This window comes from Procambarus clarkii, chromosome 70 (genome assembly GCF_040958095.1).
Source record: "Procambarus clarkii isolate CNS0578487 chromosome 70, FALCON_Pclarkii_2.0, whole genome shotgun sequence".
NCBI classification, from domain to species: Eukaryota; Metazoa; Arthropoda; class Malacostraca; order Decapoda; family Cambaridae; genus Procambarus; species Procambarus clarkii.
In genome coordinates, this window is record NC_091219.1 from 31,270,831 (window position 1) to 31,298,330 (window position 27,500).

Consider the following 27,500-nt stretch of genomic DNA (forward strand, 5'->3'; position numbering starts at 1 on the left):
CTCCCTCTCCCCCCCCCCTTATCCACTCAAGTTCTTCTTTGTACTCCACTTGAGTGTCGGCCTTAACCATTGTAACAATTCATCCCCCCCCCAATACCCCCCACTCCACCACCACTACCTCCTTTTTACCCCTACCTCATTTTTCCCCTCCCTACTCCTGCTCCACCTCCCCCCCCCCCTTCCCCCCATCACCGATGGGTTTAGAGGCAATAAGTCACATTTGCGTCAAGTGTTATGCCTCTTAAGTCATATGTTATTCATGGTTAAGATGAGAGAGAGAGAGAGAGAGAGAGAGAGAGAGAGAGAGAGGTATATAAGGCGTCCTCCTGCTCTCAGCAAACGGGCTCACCATAGCCCGTGCTACTTGGAACTTTTTGTGCCAAGTAGCGAATCTTAAACAACAACAACAACAACTCTCAGCATGAACATTCTTAGACGAGCGTATCATCAAATGAAAGACATTCTACGAAAGTGGGCTATCCCCCCCCCCCCCAATGGAAATCAGTTTAAATTTGCAATAGACGGAGTTGGCTCCAAAGTTCTGGCGGTCTCTGATTGTAAGGATCTCTAGAAATAATCAATCATGGGAGCTGGGACGGTTGCAAGCAACAATCAGGGAAGAGCTATTGTCAGTATAGTGGGGATTATACAGGAAGACGTCCACTACCTGGGACAGGGAGCCGGTCGGCCAAGCGGACAGCACGCTGGACTTGTGATCCTGTGGTCCTGGGTTCGATCCCAGGCGCAGGCGAGAAACAATGGGCAGAGTTTCTTTCACCCTATGTTACCTAGCAGTAAAATAGGTACCTGGGAGTTAGTCAGCTGTCACGGGCAGCATCCTGGGGGTGGAGGCCTGGTCGAGGACCGGGCCGCGGGGACACTAAAAAGCCCCGAAATCATCTCAAGATAACCTCAAGATAACCTACCCCATTAAAGTACTCGACAGAGGCAACAGGATTGAATCAACAGGATTAAGGCAACAGAATCGAATCACGTCTGTGTCTAAGACTGTTATACAGTCTTAAGACACAGATACCCGCTGGGGGGAGGGGGGGTTATCCTCTTATACCCGCTGGGATTCTCTTTCACTCGCCTCTATGAGTTCTTATCTCAAAGAATCTGGCCATCCCTATGGAGGAAGGTGGAGGTAGTTCCTCTCCACGAAAGGAAGAGCCATTCGGAGATCAGCGATTACCGACCTGTTTCACTGCTGTAAATAATTGGAAAATAATGGTTCTAATGCCGATGTAGTGTTCAACACTAAGTGTCATTAGCCATTGAATCAACTATGTTGCACAGTATGTGGCGTGTGATTCTGACCAGGTATGTCAGATTCTGACCAGGTATGACGCTATAGACAAATGGGCTAAGCTTCAAGTACTTATTAACTGTGGAATTGAGCTTAAGATGCTAAGCACCGGCCATCAAGAACGGACTCTTAAGAGTAGTCGTTAGATAACCTGGAAGCCACTCATTTGATGCCAGTGTGCGACGAGGTAGTTTGCTTGACTCCTTGTAGTGGATTACCTGTTTTATCAATCAACTACCACCTTAACCTGAAGCTTATATGCCTCTGACCTCACTCTAACTCGAACCGTATAAACAAATCCACAAGGGCCGTGATGAGGATTCGAACCTGCGTCGGAGAGCATCCTAGACGCTGCCTTAATGGACTGAGTTCCTATGTCGTTGACCATGTCGTAGCTCAGTCGATTAAGGCAGCGTCTGGGATGCTCTCGGACGCAGGTTCGAATCCTCGTCACGGCCCTTGTCGATTTGTTCATTTGATACATCACGCTATTGTGATTTCAGTGTGTATCGAACCGTATACAAGAGAAGAAATTCCTTCTACTACAAGGCTCATTACTTGCAGCAAGGTCTTCCTGGTGACCAGACCACACACTAGAAGTTGAAGGGACGACGACGTTTCGGTCCGTCCTGGACCGAAATCGACTTGAGAATGGTCCAGGACGGACCGAAACGTCGTCGTCCCTTCAACTTCTAGTGTGTGGTCTGGTCAACATACTTCAGCCACGTTATTGTGACTCATCGCCTGCATAAGGTCTTCCTGGGGTAGACGATGGCTGGTTAAATTTGTGGCAGAGGAAACGTCGACAATGATCAAAACTGTGTTTCATTATGTTGAACTTGAGACAGACATACGGATCTTCTCTTCTCTTGAGGTTATCTTGAGATGATTTCGGGGCTTTTAGTGTCCCCGCGGCCCGGTCCTCGACCAGGCCTCCACCCCCCAGGAAGCAGCTCGTGACAGCTAACACCCAGGTACCTATTTTACTGCTAGGTAACAGGGGCATAGGGTGAAAGAAACTCTGCCCATTGTTTCTCGCCGGCGCCTGGGATGGAACCCAGGACCACAGGATCACAAGTCCAGCGTGCTGTCCGCTCGGCCGACCGGCTCCCTAGTTGATAAGTTGAACAAATCTAGAAAGTTGATATCTTGACGATGAAGTTTGACGCTCCAGTGGCCTTGAAGTGCCATAAGTTGAATCAGGCAGTCAAAACAGTCAAGAAACCCCCCAGAATTAATTTAGGTGCACCTGTGCCTTTTCGACAGCGGGAGTGTTAAATATATATACCTTATCTTCAGATGATTTCGGGGCTTAGCGTCGCCCCGCGGCCCGGTCGTCGACCAGGCCTCCTGGTGAAGCTTTGGTGAAGCTTATACATGAAGCTTTGTGTGTATGAAGCTTCAGTTGGTTGTGGACAAGGTAGGTAACCATGTGAGAGGACTCGTCTCTAGTCTTGACAATGTTATGGTTTGAATGGTCAGTGCATCAGAGCTTTCAACACCAGAGATGTTGTGTGGACTTTGTGTTATGTCTAAGGTCAAAGTTCTCAAGATTCCCAACCTGGTCCAACCTGAAGTTGGCAACCCCAACACAAGGCGCTCAGTCATCAGCCCCCTCCCCCTTCCCCTCACGTTGGCTGCTTTATTCTCAAGAATAAAGTAAGATTCTCAAATTCTCGAATTCTCAAGAACATTACTTCATGTGCGATCATTCATTCCTAGATTGACTCGTATTTGGAATATATTTGTTCAACGTATATTTACACACACATGAATTCTACTCAATGGTCCACATGAAGGCTCTGACACACAACTGCCTCCAGCTCCATATTAATGCATAATAATTGAACTAAATGAAATTTTCCATCATGTACCAAATATGATTGTAACTTAACATTATATATACAAAAAAAAAGTTCATGCCTGGTGAAAAAACTTGTAATAAGATCATTAAATTAGTTTCAATGGCTTCAGTTGACCCGAGCTAAGATAACTGCTCTTATCTTCTAATTTGATTAGGAACATTTCTCAAATGAGTTCTAAGTCACCCTTTCCCCCCTTTGTGTTTCCCTTTCCCTTTCCCTTTCCCCTCCCTTTGCCCCAAAGGGTCTTTTCTTCATTGGATACTAACGATGTCTTCTCTGACCTAGTCTTCAACGGCAGCAGTAGTCGTCCTCGATGTCCAAGATGCCCGGCATCTATCTATCTATCTATATATATATATATATATATATATATATATATATATATATATATATATATATATATATATATATATATATATATATATATATATATGCGAACAAGCCTGAATGGTCCCCAGGACATATGCAACTGAAAACTCACACCCCAGAAGTGACTCGAACCCATACTCCCAGAAGCAACGCAACTGGTATGTACAAGACGCCTTAATCCACTTGACCATCACGACCGGACAAAATGAGGTGATAGCCGAGGCTATATGAACCACCCCACCGCCGCCAAGATAACTATCCGAGTGCCGGCGGTGGGGTGGTTCATATAGCCTCGGCTATCACCTCATTTTGTCCGGTCGTGATGGTCAAGTGGATTAAGGCGTCTTGTACATACCAGTTGCGTTGCTTCTGGGAGTATGGGTTCGAGTCACTTCTGGGGTGTGAGTTTTCAGTTTTATATATATATATATATATATATATATATATATATATATATATATATATATATATATATATATATATATATATATATATATATATATAAAGTGTAGTAATCCACATCTTCTTAGGTTAGTAACATCTGAAAAGAGACATGTGACGATTTGCTCGAAAATCGCCTTCAATTGATGGAAATCATTCGTTGGAATGTTGATGGGTCGCTTGTTCTCTCCAACACCTCCCCCCCCCCTCCCTCTCTCCCTCCATGCAGAGGGTGGAGGCGGACCTGCTAAAACTCCCAAGTAGGAGGTCGGAGTGGGACTCGGGAGGTCGGAGTGGGACTCACTGATCCACTTTCTCCTCCTATGAAGGGAGGCCTCTCTCTGGATAACTTCGAAGCCCCCCAATCTCAATATGATTGGTTAAAAGCTGGGCTTAGGCTTGATATGCTCTGGAGGGTTATTAAGGCCTGTCAACCTCTGGAGGGTTATTAAGGCCTGTCAACCTCTGGAGAGTTATTAAGGCCTATCAACCTCTGGAGGGTTATTTAAGGTCTGTCAACCTCTGGAGAGTTATTAAGGCCTATCAACCTCTGGAGGGTTATTTAAGGTCTGTCAACCTCTGGAGGGTTATTAAGGTCTATCATTCTCTGAACGGTTATTAATGTCTGTCAACCTCTTTAGGGTCATTAATAACTATTTTCCTTTGGAGGATTATTAATGCGAGTCATCGCTTTAAGGGTAATTAAGTCCTATCAATCTCTTTAGGGTTATTAAGGCCTATCAACCTCTGGAGGGTTATTAAGGCCTATCAACCTCCTGAGGGTTATTAAGGCCTGTCAACCTCTGGAGGGTTATTAAGGCCTGTCAACCTCTGGAGGGTTATTAAGGCCTATCAACCTCCTGAGGGTTATTAAGGCCTGTCAAGTATTGTAGGGTTATTAAGGCCCATCAACCTCTGGAGGGTTATTAAGGCCTAGCAACCTCTGGGAGTAGATAATAGCACTAATTACATAGTGGCATTGAAGTGATTACCTCCAGGGTAATCCCAGACCGACATTTATATTTATAACCATATATAAATCCATATATATATATATATATATATATATTTGGATTTATAACCACGTTATTTGTCCGTTTGGGGATTTTGACGTCAATATGTAAAGTATTATGTGAGAGCTCCGGAGAGAATGTATATATATATATATATATATATATATATATATATATATATATATATATATATATATATATATATATATATATTGGTTTGTAGAAGGGTTTTTTCCCCCCGAGCGATTTTCTTTCTTGTATTAATTTACATTTTGTTTTGAGTTGTTTATCTTGTATAGTATTTTTATCTAAGTTCATTCGTAATTCATATATATTTAATTTGTGTTTGGTCAAGTCATTCATATATATATATATATATATATATATATATATATATATATATATATATATATATATATATATATATATATATATATATATATATATGAATTTAATATTAATATTTAATATGCAACCTCTGCACCGACAGATATCTCTGCAATATGTGCTCGTGTATAAATTATGAATAAATTATTGTTATCATAAGAGGGGGTCAAGAAAATTAAAGCAGCTGCTAAAATGCCAACAAAATAGATTTTATTTCATAACCAACAGTCGTCCGATGCTCAACAGGTATATCATAATCTATTTACACAAGGAGTGTTTGAGACGTTTGGGTTCAGCAGTGGAGGAGGGACATTAACTCAGTCTCCCCTCCCTCTCTCTACGGGCTATTCATGCCCGTGCCACCTTTTGGGTGGCTTACAATGAAATTGGCAGGCTCTGGAACCATCCAGATAAGTCTGCCTACTATCTTCTAGGGATTGTGTACTGTCAGGAAAAGTTCGTAATCACCTCTCCCCCTCTTTCTCCGGGATCGTATAGAAAACGGAGGGGATAGGTAGGCTCCTTTCAACTCTTAAATGCAATTTTTTTTATATATTATAGTGAGTGGTTAGGCTTGGGGGTCATAGAATACACATTAGCTGATGAGGATATATTAAAAATATATGTACTTGAGACTTTGTTACAAAATACAGGGATGAGTGATATAATTGTAAAATATATAATTCTCAATGGGCATCATTTATGGCAAAATATACATGTATACACTCATTGTGTATGATGGTATTTGTATTATTGAAGAAAATCGTTAAAACTGAGGAATATTTCTAATAGCACAAATTTACAGAAATAAAATTAAGCGTTTATATATATATATATATATATATATATATATATATATATATATATATATATATATATATATATATATATATATATATATATATATATATATTGGTTTAAGATCTTTTATCAATTTGTAAACAAACATTTACGAAATTGTAATTTGCAACAGGAATATATATATATATATATATATATATATATATATATATATATATATATATATATATATATATATATATATATATATATATATATATATATATATATATATATGAAACACGGATAAACATCCTGAAAGAACTAAACAACCTACTAACAAGCTCGTGTCATTTATCTTTAAAACACTTTTCAATACATTTTGTAAACAACATATTTCCATGTGACCTAACACAGGTTTCCTTGTGATGAGCTGTGCCTTTTTATTTTTAAATAACAAGTAGTTGTACATATGGAGTCGGGGGGCCGAAACATCTGGTTATATATTATTATTATTTTTGCATCAGGTTTCTAAGAGATTATTTTTTGTTAACATTTGTCCCTTAAGAAAGACAGCAGCCGTGTGTATAGACGACAAGTTAACATAAAGAGATTCTACGCACTATTTCAGCGTCTCTTGGTAATCGAGGGAAATGTATAAATTGTGATATATATATTTTTTTGAGAGAGAGAGAGAGAAATGTGGATTTAAAGTGGAATTTCGTTTCCATCGGGATTTTTGTTTGCGGTCTATGGATACTATTTCCTTGTTTGTTTGTTTGTGTGTGTGTGTGTGTGTGTGTGTGTGTGTGTGTGTGTGTGTGTGTGTGTGTGTGTGGTGGGCCCAATACCAAGCACCAACCCTGTGAGAGAGGGGGGAGGGCCCAATTACCAAGCACCAAATAGGCCTACCAACCCTACTCCCCCCTCCCCCCCCCCCCCACTGAACCTCACCCCTGACTAGGCTGCACGTCAGCCACTTTTTCTGTGACCAGATAGAAAAAACAAAGAAAAAAAAATATTGTTTAAATTCTTCTATAATACAAACTGAGTATGAAAAATCTGTACAATTTGTGGAGACTCTTGAGTCTTCTATAAGCTTAGTACTTCAGTAATAATGTCTATATACATAATATACATAAACAAAACAAAGAAACGCAACAATACATCTCCTTGTCAATGTCTTGTCGCAGATGTATTTACATGTGTAAAAAAAAATGCATAATCAATCAGGTATCAAGAAGAAGAAAAAAATATATATTAAAAACAAAAAAAAGCTTTACTGAAAATAGTAAACCACTCAGCTTTTGACTATTTGTACAAATAAACAAAAGAAATGCGCTACTTTAAGAAATTAAAATTATCAACAGACGTATAGTCTTTTATTAGTATTATTTTTGTCAGTTCAAATTACGAACTATAACCAAAGTGAAACCTCTCTTTATTTTTTTTTAATAATGTGTTTTTGGACCACAGACATAAGGCACTACTGATTGACACTCTGTGTTTTGCTTTAATCACGCACAAACTCTTCACAAAAAATTAAACACAAAAAAAAACTCAAATTTCTTCTTTGACCGCTTTTCTGAACGTTTCTAAGCCCGCAGACCAGATCTGGCTGGTAAATAGTAACTGCCAATTTTCATCACGATTAAATGAAACACCGCAAGGCTCTCCCCTCACCCGCTCCCCTTAAAGACGTTCAAGTAAGACCCTAAACTGTTACTAGCAACAGAAGGTAAAACACTGACCATACAAGGGACAAATGAAGATACTGAAGAAAACGGTAATGAAAGGAAGGATATATATATATATATATGTGTGTGTGTGTGTAGAAGAGAATACTTCAAGAGAGGGACGATAGCGAAGAAGATAGCATTTCAAAACAATGATGGGTATTGAAAACCAAACATTTAAATGTGGGATAGAAAGTGCAAAAGATAACACAGCAAAAGAGAGGAGAAATTGCACAAAGTAACATTACAACAGAAGGGAGAGAGAGAAAGAGTGTGTACACAGCAAAAGAGAGAGAGAGAGAGAGAGAGAGAGACAAGAAGACTGACTGTAGCACTACTTATTTTCAACGTTCTGGTCGAGCTAAATCTTGGCTATGTTATATACAAATGTCATAATTATTGAATTTTCACGTCGGTGCAGTGAAATGTGTGCATATGTTAATTTGCATTAGGCTAGCATTCATTGTTATAATGTCTTGCCACACTACGTCACAGACCCCCTCTACCAACACCAGATGAGATGGGACACAGAGAGAGAGAGAGAGAGTGGCGACTCAACAAACCTCAAAAGGACAAAGCAATGGCAATTTCACGGGCGTCCTCAAAATAACAATAGAACCAGACATATTCCCTTCTCCCCTTAGTTGACCCCCCACCGCCTTCTCCCCTCACCCTTTACCCTACATGACTCCTTCCCTCAGCCTGCTCCCTCCCTGGCGACAACTACCCCAACCTACCCTCTCCTCCCCTCTTTCCCCCCCTAACTTTAAATTGGCCCATCAGACGCAGCAGTTCCCTTATCCTGTCCTCCATTTCCCCCCTCTCTCTTCCAGGCAACAACACTTCTGAGGGAAGGAAGGGTGGATATGGAAAAGGGGGAGCGCCCCCTCTGTATAAACACAGGAGGGGGCGCGAAGGGAGTGGAAGAGGGAAGAGGGGATGTCACAGACAGACGGACAAACACACCATCCTGGGGTCCTATTAATGAGATCGCTTTAGTGTGTGTTTCTTCTTCTTGGTAATGTGTTTGCTCCAGCTGGTGAACATAACAGCAGCCTAATCACCCCCAATATTTTACTAAACTATTTGATTGACGTTTTTCCCTCTGGACCTTTTTTTTTGTGCAGAATTATTTCATATATATTTGCGCGAGCATAAAATAGTCCATTAAATTTTGTTTAACGAACTTCTTTAATTAAAATAATCCATGATTTAATTTCCCGCCAAATCTTGACCAAAATTTACCGCCAAATCTTGACTTGATCATATTTCCCCTCTTGCCCTTTGGCGTTCTATGTCCTCTCGGCTGTTTTTTCCCCTCTCTATCTCACAGACTCCCCATTTCATTCCATCCCTCAGGGAGACGTCAGCTGGCCTTTCCCTTAAGTTGGAACGAATTCCAATTCTTGTTTACCTTCGGAATTCTAAGGGAAGTAGCAGCAAATGTCAACAACACACATCCGAACGCGTCGAAATTTCCACAATCTCAAGTTCTCTTTATTTTTTGAACTTTGCCATCTTTCACTCTGCTATTGTATATTTTGTATCTCCTTTTGCGTAGTAAACAATAAAGTATATCAATAGCTACATGTTGGAAAGTGTTGGGAGGTGGGTGTGTGTGTGTGTGTGTGTGTGTGTGTGTGTGTGTGTGTGTGTGCGTGTGTGTGTGTGTGTGTGTGTGTGTGTGTGTGTGTGTGTGTGTGTGTGTGTGTGTGTGTGTGTGTGTGTGTGTGTTTGTGTGTGTGTGTGTGTGTGAATCTTGTGCTGAAGTCAGTGCCGTGAGCATAGTTTGAAACAATCCTCGCACCCGGCACTGTTCTCACATCTCCCGAAAATGGATGAGATGATGGAGTCAGAGTAATGGGGGATGATGAATAGGGGGAGGAATAAGAGAGACATGGAAGTATTGGGAAACAAGAAGACGGAGGAAAAAGATGGAAATGAGAAACTGGAGACAAATAAGAGTCCGCTGAAATCAAATTGGCAATTTGATTTCAGTCAAATCAATTTGACATCAAATTGGAGCTGCCTCGTATGGGCCAATAGGCCTTCTGCAGTTACCTTTGTTCTTATGTTCTTATGAACGTACTGAGGACAACAAGGAAATATAACGAAGAGACGAAGGACTGAACCAAAGATAATAAAAATGACATCAAATCCAGATACACGTATAATATTAATAAGGTAATTTACACCAGAATTTGTACTCAAACTTGCACACGTTTTATACCAGTCACTGCCAGATCTGGTCTGTCGAATAAACACAATGATTTTTTTCCTTGATGTATCACAAATAAACTTAAAATATCCGATAGTTTATTGTATTGATTGTCTTTTGTTTTCATAGACTAAATAGAGATCAAGTTTAAGATTCTTTTCATTAATATAAATCTATTTTGAGTAAAGTATTAAAAGAATAAAGACTAAAATAACATTGAAGACTGAAAGAAAAATCACTGGGCTAGGTTAGTATTTTTGCTAGTATTTTTAACAAGGATTTTAACTAGGATTTTAACAGGGATTTTTAACTGGGATTTCGAGCATTGAACATTTGTTCCAGGTCTCATCAATATAATTGACACCATGTACATTAATTTAATCGTAGTTCTAATAGACACTTTTTTGTTTCTCTTCAAAATTTCACTTTTGAACTCAAAAGTGGACAAAACCAACATGTACATCGGTACCAAAATTAAGACAGAAACCCGTCCTTTCCTCCCTGATTGGTTGTGACTGCTGCCATCTAGTGGAGGAAATTTGAACTTTGTTTTAGGCGGCAAAAACAACCCAAAAATTGCAGTGATGCCAAGTTAAAGGGTTTAAACACATCTAAAAAAAAATAATAACAAATCACGGAATAACACAATAATAAGATAACTTTACAGATGAATAGAATCGTGAATGATATCATGAATGTTGAGCTTGACAGCACTGCAAGATGAGGAGGAAAGTTTTATTATAATAAAAATAATCTTGAAAGAAGCTCAGTCAGAGTTACATACACTTAGGAAATCTTCCAGTTGGCTTCTGACATACAAGCAAACCTCTACTCTCTCTCTCTCTCTTGTCGATCTCAAATATGAAATATGTTTAATTACATATAAATAAGGGTAAAAATCTGATGGTAATATATGAAATATATTTTGTAATAAATTAAGTTTTTTTAAATCATAACTTGCTAATAATAATAATAATAATAATAATAATAATATAGATACTTTTGATAGCTATATATTTTTGTAATAAAATTTGGAAAACAATTCAAGAAAATAAATAATAATAAATTGCTTAAAATGCTATACAGTACTGCGGATATATATATATATATATATATATATATATATATATATATATATATATATATATATATATATATATATATATATATATATATATATTCACCACACTACAGTGAATATAACATTTCATTCACTTGGGCACTTGAAATCTCGAACTACCGACCCCCAGGAGCGGGAGACAGTAGCTCTATCAACTATGCTATGACCAGCCTTAATAAGGAAGGATTTCAGAAGCGACTAAGCGCTGCCCAACTGAAATTTTAAGCCTTCCCTGACTGCCATTTGAGCACAGAGGAATTAGACCACCCATGCCCACCTCATTTGTGAAAAAAACATAGACAAGAGCTGTCGTTTCACTCATTTCATTGAACAAATATATTGTATTTATACATTCATGTATTCTGATAAACCCAATTTTAGTTTTGAAAGCGATCATTGATAACCTGGTTCACTCTGGGGCATATAGATGTATCTAACATCACTGTGTGTCATCAACAGCACCTTACATGTGAGCTCAGATTGAATTGATGTTTGACATTGTGAGAAAGAAATAGGATCACATTTACACTTAAAATGCATGTGATCAAAATATTTGTAATAGGGAAATAGGGTTAAAAACACAAAAATAGGAGGGGGGGGACAAACAAATTGGTGCTAACGACAAACTAAGCTTAAGATTGGCCCTATTGACGGTAAGGAACAGAATAGACAGGCGCTGGTGATGTCACGGGTGTTCGTGTATCTTAAAAATAATCTTTCTAACCGGTTAAGGACATATTTAATATAACAATATATTTTGTGTGTGTGTGTAAGTTGTTGACGGGTAACATGACAGCTGGTAGACAGACGCACACGATGGCTGAGACGGAGGCTGTCACTGGGCACTGACAGAAACAGTAGACGGTAACCACTGACAGACATGATGGCTGAGACGGAGGCTGTCGCCAACAGTCAGCCAGCCAGACAGACAGACAGACAGACCTGAGGCTGGAAGTGACAGCGACGTGAATGACACGGAGATTGAGAGACAGACGCTTGCCTGCCTGCCTGCCTGCCCGTCAACCGTCGAATCCGTCGGGAGCGCGGAGAGCAGAGGATGCAGACAGAGACAAATTAGTGGACGGTTTAGCTGTGTTTCATGGTTTCAGGTTTTTATTTTTATTTTATTGTCCTTTCTCAGAAAAAAAACACGAATGTGTTCCCGCAGAGGCAACACCCAACATGGACTAGAACACAACAAGAAAACAAAAAAGTTTAGTTTAAAAAATATGAATTGTCTTTTATTTTTATTTTTAGTACTCTACCTAGACGACGTCTCGAGACTCTTGTAGTGCAACACTTAAATAAATATGCGAGTCAACACGCGGTGGGATTGTTAATTAATAAGACCATGAACACTTTGTCATTGAAGTTTGCTGGAAGCACTCGGACGCTCACTTGGGCTCTCTTTCATCACGCGAGGCACTTAACAAGAGGGCGCTCACTTAGTGGGGAAGGGGGGGGGTGAGAGGGGGGGAATGGAACCATGTAGGGTGTCTCAGAAGGGCAGTTTGGAGGGGGGTAGGGGTCGTATAGGGGAGGGAAAAAACTCTTTATAGGAACATATATGTTTCACAGTATTTTTTGTGTATATTTTGTGAACTGTATATTTTAGGAAGATCATTGAACTGGGGGGGCGCTATATATTAGGCCTATATGGCGCGGTTTAGGCTTATATATAGCATTTATCACTCGTCTCTCTTTTTCTTCGCCTTACCCTCCACCTGTATGGTTCTGGTGGTAAGGTCCACGCACTCGCCGAAGGAAGGTTCAGTGCCTCCGTCGCTGTAGTCGCGGCCCGCGAGCCGCGACAGCGAGAGGATGTAGGAACACGCTATTCTGAGCACCGACAGCTTCGAAAGCTTTTGGTTGTGGCTGTAGGCCGGGACTGAGGTTCGCAGCTTCTCGAACGCGGCGCTGATGGTGTGGACGCGATTGCGCTCGCGGGCGTTGGCTTCGATGCGCCGTTCGCGCGTCATGTTCTTGTAGTTGCGCTGTTTGTGCTTGTTGGGTTGTAGGAGGGAGTGGATGGTGTCGTCGTCGACGTCGATGGGATGGTCGTCGCCTTGGGACGAGTCGTCAGGGTCGTGTTGGCTCGTCGTCGCCGCCGCCGCCTCGCGCGACGGACTCCTGCTGCTGCTCCTCGAGGCGATTAGCGACTCGACGCTCAGGAATTTGGAGGACGACTTTCCGGTTTTGCGGACGACGCTGACTTCGGCTCCGCCGCTGTTCCGGCCGGATGGGAGGTGTCCGGATGGGAGGTGGCCGGTGCTGTGGCCGGCCACCTCCGGCCCTGTCACACGCGTCACTAGCGGCAGCGGCAGGTCGTCCCGCCCCTGTCGTTCCTCCGTCGGGGAGCGGGGGGGCGGGGGTGACATGGGCGGGGGCGAGGCCGGGTGGAGGTGTGGGTGGATGGGTGGGCGGTGGAGGGGGGAGTAGTGATGGGGCAGCAGCATGGGGTACGGGTGGGGGGTGAGGCCCGGGGTCAACCCCGCCCACCCTAAGGGCGCCACCACCCGCGGGTATCCCCACTGGGTGGCCACGGGCGGCCATGCGGGCGGCAGCAGAAGCGGCGGGAAGCCGCCCATCGGGGGCCGCCCGAGGGAGCCAAGCAGTGGGTGGTGGGCCAGCAGGGGCGGCGCCCCTGGGGAAGGGGACGACGGGGCGCTCTTGTCGCCGCCCACATCGGTCTGGCCCTCGGCCCGCAGCGCCTTGGCCGCCCGCGGCAGATCTGGGCTATGTTCCCGCTTATTGGCCAGGTCGTGACACAGCCGCCGCGGCTCTGCGGGCTTGCGGCGGCTGCGGACTGCGGCGCGCGTCCTAGGCGACAGCGGCGCCGCCCCTATGGGCGGCTCCAGGGGGCTGGCGGGCGGGCTGGGGCGGGCGGCGGGACTGGGCGGGCTGGCCGCCCCCGGGGAACCGGAATAACTCTGGCGCAGGGCGGAGTAGTGCTTGCGGAACTTGTGGAACTTGTGGTGTGTGGGCGGCGTGGGCGGGCGGGTGGGCACGCGGATGGGCGTGACGCGGACCTCGACGCTGTCCTCGGAGGCGTCGGTCGGGGAGTGGTCGTCCTCGCTGAGGAAGAAGTCGTCGCGCGGCCCCTCCACCGCTACCTCCTCCTCCATGCTCCTGAAACACGACACAAACCGTTAAGTCCACCTCTCACAAACACCGTTTTCTATCATTTATCTATTGACATATTTAGATATACGGGTATATGTCTGTTTATATGGGTGTATGTCTGTCTATATGGGTATCTGTCTATCTATATTGATATCTGTCTGTCTATATGGATATCTGCCTGAATGGGTATCTTTCTGTCTGTTAGTGTATGTTTCTGGTTTATGGGGATGATAAATATTGGCAAACAACAACAGTAGTAGTAATAGTAGCAACAGTAGGCCTATTAAAGACAACAGTAGGCCTGTTAACAGTAGTAATTAACAGTTATGGGAATAGTAACAGTATAATTATCTATCTATCTCTCTCTAATCTATCTGAGCATCTCTTGATATTACACTTTTCTCTTCACAGTCAAATTGCCGGATTTTGTTTAAAATAAGTATATATATATATATATACACGGTGTATAAAAGTCCTTTAACACAATTGAAATCCCTAAATTTTTAACAGCTTGAAAAATAGTGAAGATATCAAATAGGGTTTAAAATAAATCAGACAATAAAGCCCAGCATGTTTGCAATAATCTAAATAAAGGTATTATTATTTACTGGAGACTGTGATAAGGCTATTATCCTTCCCCTCACAAGGTACCGTACCTAATGCAGGCGACACAAACAGGTTTATATTGTATATGTCACAAGTCGTCGGAAGCACAGTTGTCTCCAGTACGCTTGTGTGAGTACTGGGTGAGTACACCTGTTTGAAGGGGTGCTGGGAGGGCTTCTACTTCTCAAGTAGGTACTGCTCGGTACACCTGCTTGAAGGGGGTTCTGGGAGGGCTTCTACTTCTCAAGTAGGTACTGCTCGGTACACCTGCTTGAAGGGGGTTCTGGGAGGGCTTCTACTTCTCAAGTAGGTACTGCTAGGTATTCGCTCCTTAATCTTACTCTTGCTTCTGGCACATTTGCTCCTGTTATTGCTGTTACTCTTCCTGTTAGAATCAACGCGGTGTTGAAGCCGTTCCACTTTCAAACGGTATCACACACACACACACATACACACACACACACACACACACACACACACACACACACACACACACACACACTGCGAATGCGAATAGCATCACGCGGGTTCGTTATATCTAACACCAGCGGAGTTCGTAATATCCAACCGGACGTGGACCGCAACACCGCGACCTGGACCACGCGAGCGCAAGTTTGCAGTAAAAAAAAAAAAAACATTGCAACAGTGAATATATTTTTTTCCCTTCCTCCAGAAACGGAAGGTAAAGGAGCACCAATTTGTACATTTTTCCCACACTCGTGTGAGTTAGATGAGGCTGTATGAGGAATATAAATCAGGTTTGTAATGCATATGTGGTGTGGGAGTGATGGGAGATGTGTGGGGGAGGGTGGGGTGTGGGGTGATGAGTTGGGGGGTGTTGGGGGAGATGTGCTAGCGGAAGGGGAGGGGGTCACACCAGCTCATTAATACGCAAACACCAGCTCATTAACACGCAAACACCAGCTCATTAACACGCAAACACCAGCTCATTAACACGCAAACACCAGCTCATTAACACGCAAACACCAGCTCATTAATACGCAAACACCAGCTCATTAACACGCAAACACCAGCTCATTAACACGCAAACACCAGCTCATTAACACGCAAACACCAGCTCATTAACACGCAAACACCAGCTCATTAACACGCAAACACCAGCTCATTAATACGCAAACACCAGCTCATTAACACGTAAACACAAGCTCGTCAGACCAAGATTTGGCCCAATGATAAACACGTGGGATTGAATGCGTATGAAAACATTGAGAATCTGGGAGGATAAATGCGTTTCTTTGGCGTATCTCGCATCCTTGTTCGTGCGTAAAAAGTCACCCCCTATCCCCCCACCTCCTTCCCATCTCGCTCCTTACAAGACAAACGCAAAAAGAGCAGACGCACAATGTTCTATTGGGTAGACGCATCTGCGTTGCAAAAACCATAGATGATGCAAAGCAAGCTGCACGGCAGATTATGCAAGTTCTAAATGCCTCCAAGACGCGAAACTAAAGATAAGAAATACACCGAGAGTATTGGTGTATATCCGTGACTAAATTATGCTTGCTGGGGGGCTCAGTATGCAATTGTTAAGGCAGTAATAAGCCTCCAGAGGTTGATAGGTCTTATAGATCCTGCGCCGCCGTCATTAACAGGAGACTCCATGGGATTCGAGGCCAGCTTTTCCAGTCGACTGAAGGTACAGAGGCGGCACTCAAAAGCTTGAATTCAACTCTCCAACAGAGATAAGTATATATGCAGTTAGGTAAAGGAAACTGCTGGCATCATGTACACAGCGAAACACCCAATACTATCTACCACGAACACGACACCACGAACTACCACAAACACCACACCACGAACTACCACAAACACCACACCACGAACTACCACAAACACCACACCACGAACTACCACAAATACCACACCACGAACTACCACAAACACCACACCACGAACTACCACAAACACCACACCACGAACTACCACAAACACCACACCACGAACTACCACAAATACCACACCACGAACTACAAACACGACACCACGAACTAACTACCACAAACACCACACCACGGACTAACTACCACAAACAAAGACGCCCCCCAGCAATACCGTAACAAGGGAACAGTTTTGCAACTCGAGCGAGCGGTCGTTCGCGGGTAAATCGCCCCACCGCGAAGCGGGAACCGTCCCACTGGACTGGAAAGACGGGTGAGCTCCGTTCCCTTCCGTCACCAGGGGATAGGGAGGGGACGGTAAGGTGGGAAAGGGGGGGGGGAAGGATTAAGAGACAGAATAAGTAAGAAGAGGGAAAGGAGACGGAAAAGGGTGGTTAGGTTAGGTTTGTTTCTATTTTATGTTCAACCGTCTCTTTGTAACGGTCACTGATGACAAACTATCAAGGGAGGGGGTAAACAACATAGGCCTAAACGATTAGGCCTAACTGGGAGAACTCGCGTTCCGTTAAGTTCAAACTTCAATAGTTATATATAGTACTTAACCGTAATGTTGAGGGGTTGAGAGCAGGCTCTTGGACCCCGCCTTTCTAACCGTCGGGGTCTAATATATAGACTCTCTCTCTCTCTCTCTCTCTCTCTCTCTCTCTCTCTCTCTCTCTCTCTCTCTCTCTCTCTCTCTCTCTCTCTCTCTCTCTCTCTCTCTCTCTCTCTCTCTCTCTCTCTCTCTTTTACACATACTCATCCCTAGGATTCAGCCCGTAGCAGCTGCCTAACTCTCAGGTACCTATTTACTGCTTGGTGAACAGGTGCATCAGGTGACAGAAACTGCTCACTAGATTCTGTGTCGACCGGGTATTGAACCCGGGCCCTTAGGACTACGACCCTTGATCGCTGCCGACACGGCCGTCGGGCAATATGTGTGTGTTCACCTAATTGTGCTCGTGGGGTTGAGTTTCGGCTCTTTGGTCCCGCCTCTCAACCGTCAATCAACTGGTGTACAGGTTCCTGAGCCTACTGGGCTCTATCATATCTACACTTGAAACTGTGTATGGAGTCAGCCTCCACCACATCACTGCCTAATGCATTCTATTTATTTACTGCTCTGACTGACAGATATCTTTCTGATATCTCTGTGGCTCATGTGCATGGATACTCAGGTTAGACCTGTGTCCCCTGGTTCGAGTACCACCTGATAGGTCCACCCTGGCAGTGGAAATGTCCACACAGTAGTGGAATGTGAGAGGAACCAAGAAGTCAACATAACTCCTGCAATGTGATTAAGCCAAGGATAATGATATGTCTTAAGGTTATCTTGAGATGATTTCGGGGCTTAGCGTCCCCGCGGCCCGGTCTTCGACCAGGCCTTCTTTTTGTTACACACCTGCAGGAAGCAGCCCGTAGCAGGTGTCTAACTCTCAGGTACCTATTTCCTGCTAGGTAACAGATGGCATCAGGATGAAAGAAGTTCTACCCATTTGTTTCCGCCTCCACCGGGGATCGAACCCGGAACCTCAGGACTACGTATCCGACGCGCGGTCCACTCAGCCTTCAGACCCGTAAGGCCTGATAGTGGCCCCTATATATAAGGCCACTCACTGAAATTACTGCTTTACGGGCTATTCATGCCCGTGCCACCTCTTGGGTGGCTTAACCTTCATCAATCAATCAATCAATTACTGCTGCCACCACTCCTCTCAATTGTGAATATTAATTATTGGCAGTATATAATTATCCTTGGCTTAATTATTTTGCACGGGAGACATCTCCCGTCACGCAGGGTGCAGTCGCACCTCCACAGATCTCCAGTATTAGCTCTTGATACTGGTAATGGCTCAAAAGGGCCACCACTTACAGGCTATTCATGCCCGTGCCACCTTTTGGGTGACTTAATCTTCATCAATCAATCAATCAATTATATTGCAAGAGTTTTCTTGAGCACCTTGAACACATTCTCACTACCAGGGAGGACCTATCAGTTGTTTCATGCGGTACAGCTACAAGGTAAGGATGGTTATTAAGGTAATCAATGGGGACTTGGTGTCCCGTTACAACCCGGTCAATTCCCCCGGAGAAATTTTGTATGTGGTAATCATGTTTCCCCGAACTCTTCCGTCTACCAGTGACGTGAGGTGCAATTCATGCAGCCTTTCCTCTTAACTCATACCGCTTAGTTCTGGGACTAGTCTAGTGGTGTACCTTTGAACCTTCTCCAGCTCTGTCTTGTGCTTCGCAAGGTATGGACTCCTAGCTGAAGCTGCATACTCCAGGACTGGTCTGACATATGTGGTATACAGAGTTCTATAAGTGATTCTTTACTCAAGTTTGTATAAAGGCAGTCGTGATGTTAGCCAGCCTTGCAGACGCCGCTGATGATATGAACTAGATATTGGTACCTTGTGTCTGGCCTCCTGCGGGGCTTATGTGTACTTTCAGGATCGAGCTTTAGTCCTTGGTCCCTGCCTTTGCGGATGTCGGTCATCTAATGATCGTGACTCACATTTGTTTCAATGATATATTCTTGCATTGTTGTTGTTGTTGTTAAAGATTTAGCTACTCAGGACGAAGTGTCCATGTAGCACGGGCTATGGTGAGCCCGTAAATTATTCTTGCAACTGTGTTATCCAGAAATACGTCCGTGGAAGTGGGGTTGAGTAGGAGGAGGAGGGGGGGGTCTCCGCCCCCCCCCCCACTCCGCTTAACGACCATCTTCACCACAAAACTCAGCCCAACTACCGGGCCTCGTTGTGTCTATTGGTCTCTTAATCTTCGTCTCTACCTCTTCTTCCTTCCTTCTCTTTTTTTATTCTTTTCCTGTCTCCCAACATCTTACTTATTTTCCTCTGATGTCCTTCTCGCTGTCTTGTCCTTTTCCCCTATATTTCCTTATATTCTTCTCCTTCGCTTATATCTCCTTTTATCTTCCCGTATTTCTTCATATATCCTTCTCCTTCATTCTTATCGTGTTCCTATTCCCTTATATATTCCTCATGCTTTCCCTTATATATATTCCTTATCCTTTCACTTATATCCTCCTTATCCTTTTTGTTACACTAAGACTGAGGGCTCATTAGGGCTGTCAACTGACGTATCATATGACACTGCAAGCAAGATCTATTTCCCTTCTATTCCCCTTGATAGATCCCTTCCCTTCTATCCACTCGTGCCATAAGCCCCCTTCCAAGACACCCTCTAGATCAATCATGTAAGGAGAGCAGAGGTATCTCTAGTCTGTTACGGGCTCACCATAGCCCGTGCTACTTGTTCCAAGTAGCGAATCTTAAAGAATAACAACTCCAATCTGGCTACTCTGCTTCGCGCTGTAAGTCTTCCCTTATCTGGCTACAGTGACTACTACTCTTGCCCCTTAACTTCCCTACAGAAGGTTTACTTCTGATCTGGCTGTAATGTTCTGAGCCACAGTGACGGCTCAGCTGAAGGCTTGTCGCTAAATTGGCCATAATACCCGATTAGCCTGCTTGTTGGTTCAAGTTATATCCCTGATCTGGCAAAAATGGAACGTCTTGCTCAAGGTAATCTGGCAACAGTGTGTGTGTGTGTGTGTGTGTGTGTGTGTGTGTGTGTGTGTGTGTGTGTGTGTGTGTGTGTGTGTGTGTGTGTGTGTGTGTGTGTGTGAGTGTAGCCTAGAATTGATTTATATTAAAACACAAAATCAAATAACATTTACATGTGAGTTTAAGTAAAATCAACAGACGAAGAATAGCCAAGATAAACCAAATGAGAGTGAGAAATGTCATGTATGCTGATTCAAGATGAAGAAAGAAGAGCCGAAGAGCTTAAGTCAACACACCAGAGGGAAACGAACCGCTGCAAGGGACACACAGGAACACCTGGAGGGGTGAGTGAGAGAGAGAGAGAGAGAGAGAGAGAGAGAGAGAGAGAGAGAGAGAGGGGTTGAGGTTGTCGAGGGGCGGGCGATGGGCCAATATGATACCTGCTTGATGGGGTTCTGGGAGATCCTCTGTTTTCCCCAAAGCCCGGCCAAACATATATAAAGATTCAGGGCTTGGTCAGTATTCCCACACGGTGGGCTGGCGGGTCGCTGTGTGGAGCTGGTAAGAGTGAGACTCGGTTACCATCACCGGATATCAACACACGACTCTCTGACCTGAATGAATGTTTGGCAGAGAAAGCAAGAAGGTAGAACACGAGGGAATTCACTCATTCTACCAGTTTACACACTGTTGTTTTCGGTCTCTATATCATTCTCTCTCTCTCTCTCTCTCTCTCTCTCTCTCTCTCTCTCTCTCTCTCTCTCTCTCTCTCCCTCTCTCGTGCTTCTCACAGGACGTAGCGACTTGCCTGCAGTGTAACTACTTGTAGAGAGTAGTTATGCACCTCCAGTAACTACTCCTGGGACTAACGATGGTAGATGAGCTAGAAAATAGAGAGCACAATATACAACACGTAGCATCAGCTAGGAAAATATTCCCCCACTGACCCCAGGATGGGGAAAATAAGAACCTTCAAAGCCAGGATAACCATTGCAATAAGGGTAGACCAGAAGGTGCTAACACTGAAGGAGAAGATAACTGCACGAATTGCAAAAAAAAAAAAAATTATATCCAAAGATTTCGTAGCGGATAAATAATGACCTTACCTTCCCCCATAGTAACTGTTAGTACTGTCTCCTAGCTACCATTAACCCCCCCCCCTCTCCCCTACTCTACCATTACCCCCCCCCTCCCCCCACACTACCATCAGACGAAGAGTCGTGAGAAGAAACCACTAACATGCAATGTTTGCTCTTTCTTGGCTGCCTCCCGTTATGCATTGTGCCTTACCCCCCCCCATCACCCCCTTCCCCTGGACCCACAACCCCCCACAACACCCCACCATGACCCCCCACACCCACTCCACTCTCCCCTAGGTTATCCCCCAATATTTCTCTCCGATAAAATAAGTCTTCCTTACGCTGTCCCTATTTTCTACTCCATAACAGAACCGTCAAACAGATCTTAAAAGTTCTTGAGTCTGCGCAATTAAATTCACTCCTATAGGTTATCGGGTATAGGCCTATATGGGTTGGTAATTAGACCTATGGGGGCTCTCCCGTACCTGTGAGAACAGACCATATACGAGGCGTCGTATAGGGGATCCCGTTTGTACGAGAATAGGCTATCTTACAACTCTTCAGCTCCTATGCTGATGAGAAACGGAAGCTTGAGTGCCTAAGAAGAAACTGAAACTTCTTCAAACTTCTTCAAGCTTGAGAAGCTTGATTATTTTGCTCTTAATGACCGCAGTCTTTGGCACGAAGATGTTTGAGTTTTTTTTTTTTCGATTTCAAAATGAGCTGTGTGATATTAATAGGCACGAGATGTAATTGGGCAAATCAGGATTGACACCGTAACGAGGGCGTAGAGCAACGGTCTCGCTTCATGCAGGTCGGCGTTCAATCCCCGACCATCCAAATAGTTGGGCACCATTCCATCCCTCCGTCCCATCCCAAATCCTTATCCTGACCCTTTCCAAGTGCTATATAGTCGTAATGGCTTGGCGCAATAGCCCGCTTTTTCAGTGAACGCGGGCTATTGACCCATAGGGTCAATACCCCGCGTTCACTGCTGGCTCTCAACAGATTCCATTAGATTAATATATAAATATTAACACTGTTAATATATACAGGATCAGTGTCCTAGAAGACACATATCAGTGTCCTGGGAGACACATATCAGTGTCCTGGGAGACACATATCAGTGCCCTGGGAGACACATATCAGTGTCCTGGGAGACACATACCAGTGTCCTGGGAGACACATATCAGTGCCCTGGGAGACACATATCAGCGTCCTGGAAGACACATATCAGTGTCCTGGGAGACACATATCAGTGTCCTGGGAGACACATATCAGTGTCCTGGGAGACACATATCAGTGTCCTGGGAGACACATATCAGTGTCCTGGGAGACACATATCAGCGTCCTGGAAGACACATATCAGTGTCCTGGGAGACACATATCAGTGTCCTGGGAGACACATATCAGTGTCCTGGGAGACACATATCAGTGTCCTGGGAGACACATACCAGTGTCCTGGAACACACACACACAGTAGTAGAGATGAGAACGTTAATGTCACAACATCGTAAAGCATTGTTGTGTTGACATTCTTGAGAGTGGCTGAGCGGGGATTGAACGCAGACCTGCATGAAGCGAGACCGTCGCTCTACCATCCACCCCAAGTGAGCAAGAGGAGACGCATTGACAATAACAAAGAGGATGGATATCACTATAGCGTAGGAAATCTCTCAAGAAACTGGATTAATTTTGCTTTAGAGGAATTATTAGATAAGAACCGGTTTATATACGTTGATCTCGGGAGTAATCTGTCAAGTGACGTCACTCAAGTGAATACCATGGAAAGAATTAGTCTTGAGGTTATCTTGAGATGATATCGGGGTACTCCCCTTCATATAGTCTAGGGCAGCTAGTTCTTGACACACACTGTACTCCCCTTCATATAGTCTAGGGCAGCTAGTTCTTGACACACACTGTACTCCCCTTCATATAGTCTAGAGCAGCTAGTTCTTGACACACACTGTACTCCCCTTCATATAGTCTAGAGCAGCTAGTTCTTGACACACACTGTACTCCCCTTCATATAGTCTAGAGCAGCTAGTTCTTGACACACACTGTACTCCCCTTCATATAGTCTAGAGCAGCTAGTTCTTGACACACACTGTACTCCCCTTCATATAGTCTAGGACAGCTAGTTCTTGACACACACTGTACTCCCCTTCATATAGTCTAGGACAGTTTGCGTTTTAGCAGATCTCTTCTTTCCCGGACTCCTCTACCTCCTGTTCCACCCTTTCTCCACCCATCCCACTCCCTCCTCACTGCTCCACCCCCTTCCCTCCTCACTGTTCCACCCCCTTCCCTCCTCACTGTTCCACCCCCTTCCCTCCTCACTGTTCCACCCCCTTCCCTCCTCACTGTTCCACCCCCTTCCCTCCTCACTGTTCCACCCATCCCACCCCCTTCCCTCCTCACTGTTCCACCTATCCCACCCCCTTCCGTCCTCACTGTTCCACCCATCCCATCCCCTTCCCTCCTCACTGTTCCACCCATCCCACCCCCTTCCCTCCTCACTGTTCCACCCTCCTGTCTCACCTCTCCCAGCCTGTCCCCTCAGAGCCTGCTCTCATGCTGATTAATTCACCTCAACTAATATCAATCCCTTCACTGTGGTGCAGCTCCTTGTTTAGGTGCCTCAGTGAGGGGGACTGTTTGCCCGCCCCTCCCAGACCCCTCCTCGACCCCTCATGCTCTCCCCCCCTCCCCCCTTCACTCCCCTCTTCCCCCCACCACCGTGTCCCCCCCTAACCCCTTCTAGGAGGGTGATTTAGGCCTACGCTTCGTGGTGGAAGGGGGGGATAGGCTGCTCCTCCGGCGGGTACACATGGGTTTTCATCGGAGGGTCGTGAGTGGACAGGTGTAAGACTGTGAGACAGGTGCCGGGACAGCGACAGGTGTAGGATAGACAGGTGTAGGATAAAAGATAAGCGCAGGCATCGCGATACATAGCACTGCTCTTGTGCCAGGTAAGTCCACTACGGGCTCACCATAGCCCGTGCTACTTGCCCCGCTCCTGTGCCAGGTAAGTCCACTACGGGCTCACCATAGCCCGTGCTACTAGCAACTTGTTCCGAGTGGCTAAATCTATAACAACAACAACATCGCGATACAGACAGGAACGGACAGGTCCGAGATAACACACAGATGCAGATAACAGTTGTCAATAATTTCCTCCAGGTGGCGCCTGGGTTATCAGACTGTATATCTACCTTCCCACCCACCCCCACCCCCCCTTCGCCTGGATAATACCCGTAGGGGGTTTCACGGGTGTTGATTCGCCTATATCTCGCAGCGCGTTCCAAATTGCTTGCCGTTAAAGCTGATTTTCTCTCTCTTGCTTTCAATTATTTTTATGATTTTGAGCTCTTTTTTTTAGTGATTCTTGCAACTGAACGAAAAAAAACTGTTTAGCTTGCCTCTGATACTTAGTGAGGCCTTATTTAGTCAGACTGCGTGTTGCAAGCATCAACAGTCTGCCTGATCAGGCCGTCAGCTAGGAAGAGGCCCGATGAAGAAGCTACATCAGCTACTGTTAATAGTACTTATGTACGCTACTGGCTCGTCTACCGCTGTTGCTACTGTTCCAGCTGCTACTTCTACATAAGCTGCTGCTGTCATTCTTACTTCTATAGGTCAGTTGGTAGATAAAACTGCTACGTATCCGTCAGTTGCTACGGCGGTTATCACTGCTACTGCTCCGTTGGGTGTTTCTACCGCTACTTCTACCTGTAGTGTTGACGGTGCTACTGTGAAATCTGCTACCTTCCTGCTCCGTATTTTGCCGCATCTTATTAATCTGTCTTTCACCGATTATTTATTTACATTTTACCTCACGCCTCCAACACCTCTTCCCCTCTCCCCCTCCCCCATCCCCCCACTCCTCCTCCCTCCCCCCCCCATCTTCAAGTACCCCCACCACCCACCTCGGCGCCGCTACCAATCTCTCTATCCAGCTTGTGGACAAGGCGGCGCCTCCCTTGTAAATGCGTCCTTGTGCCTGAGCCTCTGCCGTCGTCCTGGCGGCAGGTGTAATTAGAAACCCTTGCATCCCACCCCACCCCCCTTACACCCTCTCTCTGGTCCCCCCCCCCTCCACCTACACCCCCACTCTGGCCCGGTCCCATCCCCCAATAACCCTCCAGTATCACTACACACCTTAAGGAAAACTAACATGCAAAAGCAAGAAGCAGTGCAACATTAAGACACTAAGGAGAGCCGCAAAAACATCGTCCACCATATGACCAGACACTCCAGGAGCTCCGTGAACTCCTCAACACACAGCCACTAAACATCAGACTTCACATGCGCATCAGTCAGGGTGTGGAACACCATCGAAATGTTAGAGGACCCCCATGTCGTCTCATCTTGTTACTGCAGCAAGATGAGACGACCCACCCCCACCAGCTCGTGGTGGGCCCAAGAGCTAAGATCTAAGAGCAGTTGATTAATTGACAGTTGAGAGGCGTAGGGCCGAAAGAGCAGAGCTCAAACCCCCACAAGAACAACTAAATAAATACAACTAGGTGAATACACACCGTGTCAGCAAGGCGGACAGTCATCATTTCATACTATTAAATTTAAAATTTAAAATTTAAACTTTTCCCTTCACACGTGGATCTTCATCTTATTTATTCCCTAAGAAACTCTCATGGGCGTCTACCCACACCCTCCCAGCGGCAAAGGTTTCTCAAACCACGAATTTTTATCACAGTAAGAGGTAACTATTTGTTTGTTTTTTGTTAGTATTTCAAATTAGCCTAATTAGGCTAATTCAGGCAAAAATTGTAGATTATAAATCAGTTACTGAAAGAAATATTATTGAATCATTTATAAAAAGTAGTGAATTAGATAGTTATTAATGTCACTCCAAGATTATACAAATTGGATAACTTTATAATTGGTAGAATTTGTGATAGGTATAAATTATAATATATATATATATATATATATATATATATATATATATATATATATATATATATATATATATATATATATATATATATATATATATATATATATATATATATATATGTCGTACCTAGTAGCCAGAACTCACTTTTTGGCCTACTATTCAAGGCCCGATTTGCCTAATAAGCCAAGTTTTCATGAATTAATTGTTTTTCGACTACCTAACCTACCTAACCTAACCTAACCTAACTTTTTCGGCTACCTAACCAAACCTAACCTATAAAGATAGGTTAGGTTAGGTTAGGTAGGGTTGGTTAGGTTCGGTCATATATCTACGTTAATTTTAACTCCAAAAAAAAAAAATTGACCTCATACATAATGAAATGGGTAGCTTTATCATTTCATAAGAAAAAAATTTGAAAAAATATATTAATTCAGGAAAACTTGGCTTATTAGGCAAATCGGGCCTTGAATAGTAGGCCAAAAAGTGAGTTCTGGCTACTAGGTACGACATATATATATATATATATATATATATATATATATATATAATTATTCAATTATACCTCCTTTCATATTTCTCACCTCCTTTCATATTTCTCTGTGGATTTTCCGCATAAAATGATCAGTGTTTTGTGATCGTCAATTGCATATATATATATATATATATATATATATATATATATATATATATATATATATATATATATATATATATATATATATATATATATATATATAAACACCCCCATTAACAAATCACATTACCCAGTTCTATTAACTACCCCCCCTCCCTCGAATCACCTAACCCCTCCCCCCCCCCAATCACCTCTTACCAACTACCCCCACCTCATCAACCACGAGGAACGAGCAGACTTCTGCAGACAGTGGGGGTCTTCCCCCCCCCCCCCCCCCCATGAGAGTGTGAGGTCGCCGGCTGGGTGTGGCTCCCCCCACCCTTTTCCCCATTCCCCCCCCCCCCCCATACCGTTATGGCTACCATTGGTAGGAGGGCGTGGTCCTCTGGGAGGGAGGGAGGGAGGGAGAGAGAGAGAGAGAGAGAGAGAGAGAGAGAGAGAGAGAGAGAGAGAGAGAGAGAGAGAGAG

General features: G+C 44.2%; 1 protein-coding gene across 2 annotated transcripts in view; it reads right to left on the reverse strand.

The window, feature by feature from the left end:
• The window catches only part of net, a 290,680-nt gene that overhangs the window by 242,507 nt on the left and 20,673 nt on the right, over window positions 1-27,500 (reverse strand). Inside the window, exon 2 of one of the 2 annotated variants that reach the window (XM_045732216.2) lies at window positions 5,573-14,367. The exons of the other annotated variant lie outside the window; for it this stretch is intronic. Within the exon in view, the coding sequence (XP_045588172.1) occupies window positions 12,927-14,367 (1,441 nt within the window). The 3' untranslated portion in view covers window positions 5,573-12,926. Of the gene's footprint in view, window positions 1-5,572; window positions 14,368-27,500 lie in introns of those variants that run through there. 2 annotated transcript variants of the gene reach the window in all.